General features: G+C 44.9%; 2 protein-coding genes across 2 annotated transcripts; both read right to left on the bottom strand.

The window, feature by feature from the left end:
• On the bottom strand, window positions 1–3,027 carry LOC142204714 (putative N-acetyltransferase 16). Its single transcript, XM_075276027.1, has 3 exons — window positions 2,837–3,027; window positions 935–1,159; window positions 1–797 (listed from the first exon to the last, which is right to left on the bottom strand). Exons 1-3 carry the CDS (start codon window positions 3,017–3,019, stop codon window positions 189–191), a joined length of 1,017 nt encoding a protein of 338 aa, XP_075132128.1. The 5' UTR covers window positions 3,020–3,027; the 3' UTR covers window positions 1–188.
• Window positions 3,028–4,329: 1,302 nt separating this feature from the next.
• LOC142204713 (putative N-acetyltransferase 16) lies at window positions 4,330–9,872 on the bottom strand. The gene is made up of 3 exons (XM_075276026.1): window positions 9,657–9,872; window positions 8,620–8,844; window positions 4,330–5,017 (listed from the first exon to the last, which is right to left on the bottom strand). The coding sequence occupies exons 1-3, from the start codon at window positions 9,837–9,839 to the stop codon at window positions 4,412–4,414; spliced, it is 1,014 nt and encodes a 337-aa protein (XP_075132127.1). The 5' UTR covers window positions 9,840–9,872; the 3' UTR covers window positions 4,330–4,411.
• Window positions 9,873–10,409: the final 537 nt, after the last annotated feature.

The raw sequence follows: 10,409 nt of genomic DNA, 5'->3' as shown, positions 1-10,409 counted from the left end.
TTGGGGTCTGGATATGACTGGGAGAACAAAGGATTATGAAGATAATCTTGTTTCCCTTAGTCCTAACAGCGGCACAAGACCATTTTGTGCTGCTGGTAGGATGACAGGGAACCGGTCCATACTCCTGACTGGTGTTTGATGGGACAATTTGTAGCTTTATTGGACATGGAAGTACAACTCAAGCCACCTTAGATCTCCATTTCTAGTATCAGTTGCTCCTTCGCAACATAGAATGGAGTCAACCCTTCACACAGTTGGCCCAGTTCAGTTCGTAGACTTTCATCTGCATATAAGAAACAAGCTACACCACCCCCTGCAGGCAATGCTCGTACGCCAATCTTCAATTGCTCTAGGACATGGATCTTGGCATAGAAAGGGTCATTTCCAAACATGTCAATGTCTAGGCGATATATTCCCTCGGCTAAGGGCACTGGAAATGGTGGAGTACCAAGGCTAAGGAAACCTTCTAGGTAGGCATGGGAGTCACCACTAGTGGCTTTTGCCTTGGAAGAATCTGTTAAGCCACTTGAATCTCCAAGATGTGAATATATCCAGACAATTTTCTGTTTCAGTAGAAAATTTAGGTTGGACTTATGCATACTGAAAGGGCGACAGTCTTGAATTATCAGTCCTCCAGGAAGCAGATCTTCTCTTGACTTAGACTCTTCAAAGAATCTGAGAATTTCCTCTGCCCCCAGGACAGATAGGTTGGATATGTCTAAATTGTTCACTCGTGACTCCAGTAACTTGATTGTTGTGTCCAACTTTTCAGCGGCAATGAGTACCGACACCAACGCCTAATGGGGAACACAATGGACATAGTAGAGTGGCTCAACTTCAGAAGGTGTGAAATACAAGGAAAAAGATGAGAAAAAGAGAATGGGACCAAAATAATATAGGAGACAACGATGAGAATGAAGAAGACTGAACCCACCTTAGAACTGATCACCTTGTACTTCATCAACATAGAAGCTGGTGGGTCCTCTGCCCGGGTCAGTCGGACTCTCTTCACCTTTGGGTGGTTAGACTGTAGAGTATCCAAACAAAACTTTTGAATCAATCCAGCCACCCCACGTCCTCTCATCCAGGGGGCTACTCGAAGACCTTCTACCACTGCCGTAGTTCCATCATCAACCAATATGAATGACTCAAAGCCGACCTGACAGTCCATGAAGAGAAGAGCAGGATGAAGATAGATTACTTTACAAAGTTTCTAGTCTACTTTAAGTCTACACTTAGAGGGCCAATAATATGTTTTTTTTCACTCAAAATAGATCATCCTTGCCCTCTAAGGGAGAAGAAGCTTGATGGACATGATTCTTTGTTTACTGCATATAGGCCTTTTTTTCAACCCACTGCATTCAGTTTGTTTGGATTTTCTCCCACATGGCAAAATATACTAGATAGATAAATAGATTCCCCCTACAAACAACTGACTGTTGGGAACGAGTGGCTTGTAAAGTAGACATTTTGGCTGGGGGGGTATAAATAGGGGGCTTTTGTTTATGTATTGTAGCTGGTATAAGGATATGATGTTTGTCATGGGTTGTATTATGGCTGTTGTGAGTCTTTGTGGTTTTAATGGGGGTAAGGGGGGAACCTAGCCTCTCTGCTGCCTGAACAAAACTACAGAAAGGCCCCTCCCCTCTCCCCCCCAAAAAAAGCTACCCACTTGACTATCTTTGGTTGTATGATGAGGCCCTTCTAGGTAGGACATGTGCCCCCATTAGCAGAGTAAAAAAATTCTTTTTTGGCCCCCCAATACATGACCCCATTTTCTGGCAACCCATATGTTATATGGCCCTCTTTTTAGGGACCCCATGTGGTATAAGACCCACTTTTTCTAGCCCTCCACATGGTATATACCCTCTTTCTTTGGTTTCCCACACAGTTTATATGACCCCCTTTTTCTGGGCCCCACACAGTATATGATACCCTTTTTTTATGGCCCCCCACATGGTATATGACCCCCTTTTTTTGTCTTCCCATACGGTATATGACTCCCTTTATCTATGCCCTCACCTGGCATGTAACCCCCTTTTTCTGGCTCCCCACATGGTAAATGTGACCATCTTTTTATGACCCACCTCACAGTATATGACCCCCTTTTTCTGACCCCCATATGACACTATTTTTATGGCCCTCTACATGGTTTATGACTCCCTCTGTCTGGCCACTCACACGATAACAGATCACCCAACACATCAACTGTCTGCCCCCCACACACACAGTATATGCCCTTCTCTTTCTGGCCCTCACAGGGTATATGACAAACTTTTGTTGGCCACCACACAGTATATGATCCCTTTTTTTCTGGCCCTCTATACAGTATATAACACCTTTTTTCTCGCTCCCAAAATATTATATATGATCCCCTTTTTCTGGCCTACCATAGAGTATATGGCCCCCTTTGTCTGACCAAACACTTTATATGACGCCCCTTTTATGGCCTCCTACACAGTATATGATCTCCTTTTTCTGGCCCACCAACCAATATATGACCCCTTTTTCCATCCCACCACACGTTTTATGACCCTTTGTCTTGCCCCCCACATGGTAACAGATCACCAAACACATCATCCAAAAATTACTACTCTGTCCGTGATTAATAGATGTGAATATGAAATGGGGAATCTCCAGACTTTCTCGGAAGGCAAATATTGGGGTAAAGAACCGTCTGTATGTTGGGTTTTGATTTGCCCTTATTTGGTTTCCACTGGAGATAACCTATTACCAAAGGGGTCCAGTGGTGGCTCATCCCCCCTACTCCTTACTTGTGTATTTTTTTTTTAAAAAAAATCTCCTTCTTCAGTCTTTAAAAATTCTTTCTACTCACCACTTTCCCTTCACACTTGGCCAGATATGTTCTTCTCTGCGGGTCCTTCAGCCATGCATGGTACTTGAAAGGCAGATAGTCCATTCCATTGTAAATCCCACCAGAGATGGACATCACCTCTTCATAGTCTTCAGCTGTTGCAGCTACAAAATTTATTTGTGAAAATGAAGTCTCATTGGACATGGCGACACCACAAGATCCAGATATGTCCCTCAGCCAAAAACACAAGAAGAAGGCTAAATAAGCCAAGTACGAGGATACCTGTGTCTTCTGGAACAGATCCTAGAAATTCAAGGATCCTGACAACCCAGAAGGAATAGCATGCAGGATTCCAAATGGTTTATTTATTAAAAGACCTGTTTGATTATATGTTTAGCGGGTCCAATAGGTCAAAACTTTGGTTGACTATGGTTTATTATAGGTTGTATAATAAGAAAAAAGAGTCACTTGATAAGAAGACTTACTCTCCATAAACATTGGTAAGATTTCTTTGTCGTTGATACCTCTAACAATCTCAATGATCTTGTCTTAAAGCACGGATAAGCTGTTGTTTTAGCAGTTTTCCCATCTGCAGGTTCTCTCTCCTATCATCAGTTATCCCTGATCCGGTAGATGGAGACTAGTTACTATGATGTCTCCCATACACTGCATATAGGAGAGAAGATCCCACTGCCCTATGTATCTGAAGCCCATCATCAGAAATAACATCAGCCTTATAGAGGACATCACAGTATGGATGTGTATAAAATACTTGAGCTGAGATAGACAACCCAATTTCTGCCTCACAGTTCATGGCAGGTTTTGATGTTTTGTCCATGTGTTGACTTTACTCCACCACCTTCCTCCTCTGATGTCATTGTCATATCCTTGTTACCCTGATTCAGTTCTCTGGTCTTGCCCAACAAGCAATTGTTATTGTCATTGTCATGACCATCCCCACCATTTCTACTCAGACTGTCATGTCCTGGACTCCTTACTCGCTCTCATGATTCTTTAGAGAGATGGTAAGGAGACACTTGGCTGTCTTTCGAACAACTGAAAAATAAATACAGCCTATCACACATGGCCTACTATCTGCCATTGAAGGATGTCCTCCTAATCCCAATTCCATGCCTGTCCCATTGTGCAGATCAGGTGAAGTTCATTGATAGCAGTCCTTATGTCACCTAAATCTTCCTAATGGTGTCACTTGCAGATACCAGTTATACACGCTCCATTTGGCGACTCTATCGCGTGAGTGTGGTTCCTATCTCAAATGATAATATAAGTCTATTGAGGAGGATGCCAACTTTTGGTATCCGGTCTGGTCTTGCACCCATTCCTTTGTGAAGACCTCCATGACCGTAGAACCTAAAACCTATCTATTTGGCATTTTTGCACTTGATGAGGTCATTTCCCCCCATTCCAGTGGCTAGTGATACCTATAAATAACCAAAACCAAAAATCCTTGAATTCCTTTTTAATGATCATGTCTAAAGATATAAATGGGATCAATGGACAGATATTTTAATGCAAAATGTAGACAAATATTAAAATGATTTCTCACTGATACATGGAGGTACAACCCAAGCAACCCTAGATCTCCATTTCTAGTATCATTTGTTCCTTCACAACATGGAATGGAGTCAACCCTTCACACAGTTGGCCTAGTTCAGTTTGTAGACTCTCATCTGCGTATAAGAAACAAGCTACACCACCCCCTGCAGGCAACGCTCGTACAGCAATCTTCAATTGTTGTAGGACATGAATCTTGGCAAAGAAAGGGTCATTTCCAAACATGTCAATGTCTAGACGATGTATTCCCTCGGCAAAGGGCACTGGATATGGTGGAGTACCAAGGCTAAGGAACCCTTCCAGATAGGTGTCACCACTAGTGGCTGTTGCCTTGGAAGTAACAGTTAAGTTGCTTGAATCCCCAAGAGGTGAATAAATCCAGGAAATTTTCCGTTTCAGTAGAAGATGTAGGTTGGACTTATGAGTGGTAAGAGGTAGCCAGCCTTGAACTAACAATCCTCCAGAAAGCAGATCTTCTCTTGTCTTAGACTCTTCAAAGAATCTGAGAATTTCCTCTTCTCCGAGAACAGATAGGTTCTTGGATCTGTCCAAATTGTTCACTCGTGACTCCAGTAACTTGATTGCTGTGTCCAACTGGTCAGCGGGAAGGAGTACTGACACCACCGCCTAATGGGGAACACAACGGACAAGGGAGATCGTCCCAAATTCAGAAGATGTAAAATGCAATGACTTGAGTAAAGAATCATATGAAAAATTAAAACTTAACAAAAAGAATGGAAACAAAATAATACAATGAATGTCTTATGTTCCACCAGTGTGGAGACCTCTGCAGGATGTAGCTTTCTACTTTAGCCAAGACGGAAGCCTTCCTCAATTTACCCGGTCGTATAATATGTTGTTTACGCCATGAGAGGGATTGGACTTTTTTTTCTTGATTATACAACAAAATGATCACATAGAACAAGACATTATGGGTAGAGATGAGCGAACACTAAAATGTTCGAGGTTCGAAATTCGATTCGAACAGCCGCTCACTGTTCGAGTGTTCGAATGGGTTTCGAACCCCATTATAGTCTATGGGGAACATAAACTCGTTAAGGGGGAAACCCAAATTCGTGTCTGGAGGGTCACCAAGTCCACTATGACACCCCAGGAAATGATACCAACACCCTGGAATGACACTGGGACAGCAGGGGAAGCATGTCTGGGGGCATAAAAGTCACTTTATTTCATGGAAATCCCTGTCAGTTTGCGATTTTCGCAAGCTAACTTTTCCCCATAGAAATGCATTGGCCAGTGCTGATTGGCCAGAGTACGGAACTCGACCAATCAGCGCTGGCTCTGCTGGAGGAGGCGGAGTCTAAGATAGCTCCACACCAGTCTCCATTCAGGTCCGACCTTAGACTCCGCCTCCTCCGGCAGAGCCAGCGCTGATTGGCCGAAGGCTGGCCAATGCATTCCTATGCGAATGCAGACTTAGCAGTGCTGAGTCAGTTTTGCTCAACTACACATCTGATGCACACTCGGCACTGCTACATCAGATGTAGCAATCTGATGTAGCAGAGCCGAGGGTGCACTAGAACCCCTGTGCAAACTCAGTTCACGCTAATAGAATGCATTGGCCAGCGCTGATTGGCCAATGCATTCTATTAGCCCGATGAAGTAGAGCTGAATGTGTGTGCTAAGCACACACATTCAGCACTGCTTCATCACGCCAATACAATGCATTAGCCAGTGCTGATTGGCCAGAGTACGGAATTCGGCCAATCAGCGCTGGCTCTGCTGGAGGAGGCGGAGTCTAAGGTCGCTCCACACCAGTCTCCATTCAGGTCCGACCTTAGACTCCGCCTCCTCCGGCAGAGCCAGCGCTGATTGGCCGAAGGCTGGCCAATGCATTCCTATGCGAATGCAGACTTAGCAGTGCTGAGTCAGTTTTGCTCAACTACACATCTGATGCACACTCGGCACTGCTACATCAGATGTAGCAATCTGATGTAGCAGAGCCGAGGGTGCACTAGAACCCCTGTGCAAACTCAGTTCACGCTAATAGAATGCATTGGCCAGCGCTGATTGGCCAATGCATTCTATTAGCCCGATGAAGTAGAGCTGAATGTGTGTGCTAAGCACACACATTCAGCACTGCTTCATCAAGCCAATACAATGCATTAGCCAGTGCTGATTGGCCAGAGTACGGAATTCGGCCAATCAGCGCTGGCCAATGCATTCTATTAGCCCGATGAAGTAGAGCTGAATGTGTGTGCTAAGCACACACATTCAGCACTGCTTCATCAAGCCAATACAATGCATTGGCCAGCGCTGATTGGCCAGAGTACGGAACTCGACCAATCAGCGCTGGCTCTGCTGGAGGAGGCGGAGTCTAAGATCGCTCCACACCAGTCTCCATTCAGGTCCGACCTTAGACTCCGCCTCCTCCAGCAGAGCCAGCGCTGATTGGCCGAATTCCGTACTCTGGCCAATCAGCACTGGCTAATGCATTGTATTGGCTTGATGAAGCAGTGCTGAATGTGTGTGCTTAGCACACACATTCAGCTCTACTTCATCGGGCTAATAGAATGCATTGGCCAATCAGCGCTGGCCAATGCATTCTATTAGCGTGAACTGAGTTTGCACAGGGGTTCTAGTGCACCCTCGGCTCTGCTACATCAGATTGCTACATCTGATGTAGCAGTGCCGAGTGTGCATCAGATGTGTAGTTGAGCAAAACTGACTCAGCACTGCTAAGTATGCATTCGCATAGGAATGCATTGGCCAGCCTTCGGCCAATCAGCGCTGGCTCTGCCGGAGGAGGCGGAGTCTAAGGTCGGACCTGAATGGAGACTGGTGTGGAGCGACCTTAGACTCCGCCTCCTCCAGCAGAGCCAGCGCTGATTGGCCGAATTCCGTACTCTGGCCAATCAGCACTGGCTAATGCATTGTATTGGCTTGATGAAGCAGTGCTGAATGTGTGTGCTTAGCACACACATTCAGCTCTACTTCATCGGGCTAATAGAATGCATTGGCCAATCAGCGCTGGCCAATGCATTCTATTAGCGTGAACTGAGTTTGCACAGGGGTTCTAGTGCACCCTCGGCTCTGCTACATCAGATTGCTACATCTGATGTAGCAGTGCCGAGTGTGCATCAGATGTGTAGTTGAGCAAAACTGACTCAGCACTGCTAAGTCTCTGCATTCGCATAGGAATGCATTGGCCAGCCTTCGGCCAATCAGCGCTGGCTCTGCCGGAGGAGGCGGAGTCTAAGGTCGGACCTGAATGGAGACTGGTGTGGAGCGATCTTAGACTCCGCCTCCTCCAGCAGAGCCAGCGCTGATTGGTCGAGTTCCGTACTCTGGCCAATCAGCGCTGGCCAATGCATTCTATTAGCCCGATGAAGTAGAGCTGAATGTGTGTGCTTAGCACACACATTCAGCTCTACTTCATCAGGCTAATAGAATACATTGGCCAATCAGCGCTGGCCAATGCATTCTATTAGCTTGATGAAGCAGAGTGTGCACAAGGGTTCAAGCGCACCCTCGGCTCTGATGTAGCAGAGCTGAGGGTGCACAAGGGTTCAAGTGCACCCTCGGCTCTCCTACATCAGAGCCGAGGGTGCGCTTGAACCCTTGTGCAGCCTCGGCTCTGCTACATCAGAGCCGAGGGTGCGCTTGAACCCTTGTGCACACTCTGCTTCATCAAGCTAATAGAATGCATTGGCCAGCACTGATTGGCCAGAGTACGGAATTCGGCCAATCAGCGCTGGCCAATGCATCCCTATGGGAAAAAGTTTATCTCACAAAAATCACAATTAAACACCCGATAGAGCCCCAAAAAGTTATTTTTAATAACATTCCCCCCTAAATAAAGGTTATCCCTAGCTATCCCTGCCTGTACAGCTATCCCTGTCTCATAGTCACAAAGTTCACATTCTCATATGACCCGGATTTGAAATCCACTATTCGTCTAAAATGGAGGTCACCTGATTTCGGCAGCCAATGACTTTTTCCAATTTTTTTCAATGCCCCCAGTGTCGTAGTTCCTGTCCCACCTCCCCTGCGCTGTTATTGGTGCAAAAAAGGCGCCAGGGAAGGTGGGAGGGGAATCGAATTTTGGCGCACTTTACCACGTGGTGTTCGATTCGATTCGAACATGGCGAACACCCTGATATCCGATCGAACATGTGTTCGATAGAACACTGTTCGCTCATCTCTAATTATGGGTAACAACAAAGTGTAGTCCTCAAAGTTGGAAGATTGAAGAAGACTGAACCCACCTTAGAACTGATCACCTTGTATTTTGTCAACAAAGCAGCTGGTGGATTCTCTGCCCGGGTCAGTCGAACTCTCTTCACCTTTGAGTGGTTAGACTGTAGAGTATCCAAGCAAAACTTTTGAATCCATCCTGCCACCCCACGTCCTCTCATCCAGGGGGCTACCCGAAGACCTTCCACCACTGCCGTAGTTCCATCATCAACCAATATGAATGACTCAAAGCCGACCTGAGAACCCATGAAGAGAAGAGCAGGATGAAGATAAATTAGTTTACTAATTTTCTAGACTACTTTAAGTCTACACATAGAGGACCAATAATATGGTCTCTTCATTAAAAATAGATCGTCGTTGCCATCTAAGGGACAAAAAGTTTGATAGACATGATTCTTTGTTTTGTGGTCTTCTTTACAACCCACTAAATGTATAAGATTTATGAAAAATGTGAAAATTCTACTTTACATTTAGGGCCTGAAAGCACATCAGTGCCCAGGTCCTCCACCATCTTGGAAGCCTTCTCCACCAACTATCTTTGACCAAGCCAATTAAAACCCAAAATGATTGGAGACCCAGATGTCTGGCAGATGTCCCGTAAGTTGAAGAATAGGTATGCCCATTAAATGCCCAGAGATCTTCTCAGACCTTAACCCAGTCCTTCTTACAGCTCCCATCAATATTTGGTGTCACCTTTGGAGGAGGGATGACATGAAGAGACAGAAGGATTGGAGCAAGCCTACATCCACAGAAGATCTGGGCTTGGTTCTCCAAGATGGCGGGAACAACCTCCTTGCCGAGTTCCACCAAAACCTGTCTGCAAGTACCAAGAAGAACAGATGGAAGGCAAAGGTCACACCAAAAATTGATGTGATTTTCATTTCTTTTTTCTTCATTTATTTAATTTTGTTAATTGACAAAAATAAACAATTAACCCTTCTGTTTCTGAACACATTCTTTGCTTCGTTAATCCCCCACTCCTTTAGTTTTGGTTTCTTTATAAATTTACTTTTTTCAGTCCTTAAAATTCCTTCCATTTTCTACTCACCACCTTGCCCTCACACTTGGCCAGATATGTTCTTCTCTGTGGGTCTCTCAGCCATGCATGGTACCTGAAAGGCAGATAGTCCATTCCATTGTAAATCCCGCCAGAGATGGACATCACCTCTTCATAGTCTTCAGGTGTGGCAAGTACAAAAACAACTTGGGGAGAGGAAGTCTCCTTAGACATGGTGTCACCACAAAATCCAGATGAATGCTTCAGCGGAAAACCCGGCAAGAGAAGGACGTTACATAACCAAGCAAAGTTCACTAAGTAGAACACTCCCCGATCCTGCTGGAACAGATCCTAGAAATTCCAGTCTAATTCCGATAACATTCAGGATTCCAAATAGTTTATATATTACCAGTCCTGAGGATTATTAAAGGGTCCAAAAGCTCAAACCTTGGGTCACCTGGGTCTATTACAAATTGCAACATATGAAAGACTTAATATCATCAAGAACTTTTAGATTGACCTTTGACACCTTTTGCAACCTCAATGAACTCTTTTCTGCCTTGTTTTAAAGTGTCCCACTCAGGCTGAGTTACATCTGTCATAGAAGTCTATGGAGAATAGAGGAAGATGAGGCAGCTGAAAAGACACATTCTGCTATATTTAATGAGTTAATGCTCTATCACTGCGTTAAATGAGACCATAAAACAATTAGTAGCTGGCAACAGCCATCTTCTCCCCTCTTCCCTCTCCATAGACTTCTGTGTGTGGGGAATGGATTTGCATATGGGTGTTATCAGACATTTA

This window comes from Leptodactylus fuscus, chromosome 5 (assembly GCF_031893055.1).
Source record: "Leptodactylus fuscus isolate aLepFus1 chromosome 5, aLepFus1.hap2, whole genome shotgun sequence".
In the NCBI taxonomy this organism is placed as follows: domain Eukaryota; kingdom Metazoa; phylum Chordata; class Amphibia; order Anura; family Leptodactylidae; genus Leptodactylus; species Leptodactylus fuscus.
Note: the sequence above shows the minus strand (reverse complement) of the source record. Positions and strands in the feature narration are given on the sequence as shown.

Excerpts from the sequence above, each read along its gene's own strand:
- LOC142204714 (XM_075276027.1), bottom strand. The coding sequence starts at position 3,019 with ATGTCCAATGAGACTTCATTTTCACAAATAAATTTTGTAGCTGCAACA. Across the intron at positions 1,160-2,836 it reads CCAAGTGTGAAGGGAAAGTG|GTCGGCTTTGAGTCATTCAT; the intron begins GTGAGTAGAAAG and ends ATGGACTGTCAG. Across the intron at positions 798-934 it reads ACAAGGTGATCAGTTCTAAG|GCGTTGGTGTCGGTACTCAT; the intron begins GTGGGTTCAGTC and ends GTTCCCCATTAG.
- LOC142204713 (XM_075276026.1), bottom strand. The coding sequence starts at position 9,839 with ATGTCTAAGGAGACTTCCTCTCCCCAAGTTGTTTTTGTACTTGCCACA. Across the intron at positions 8,845-9,656 it reads CCAAGTGTGAGGGCAAGGTG|GTCGGCTTTGAGTCATTCAT; the intron begins GTGAGTAGAAAA and ends ATGGGTTCTCAG. Across the intron at positions 5,018-8,619 it reads ACAAGGTGATCAGTTCTAAG|GCGGTGGTGTCAGTACTCCT; the intron begins GTGGGTTCAGTC and ends GTTCCCCATTAG.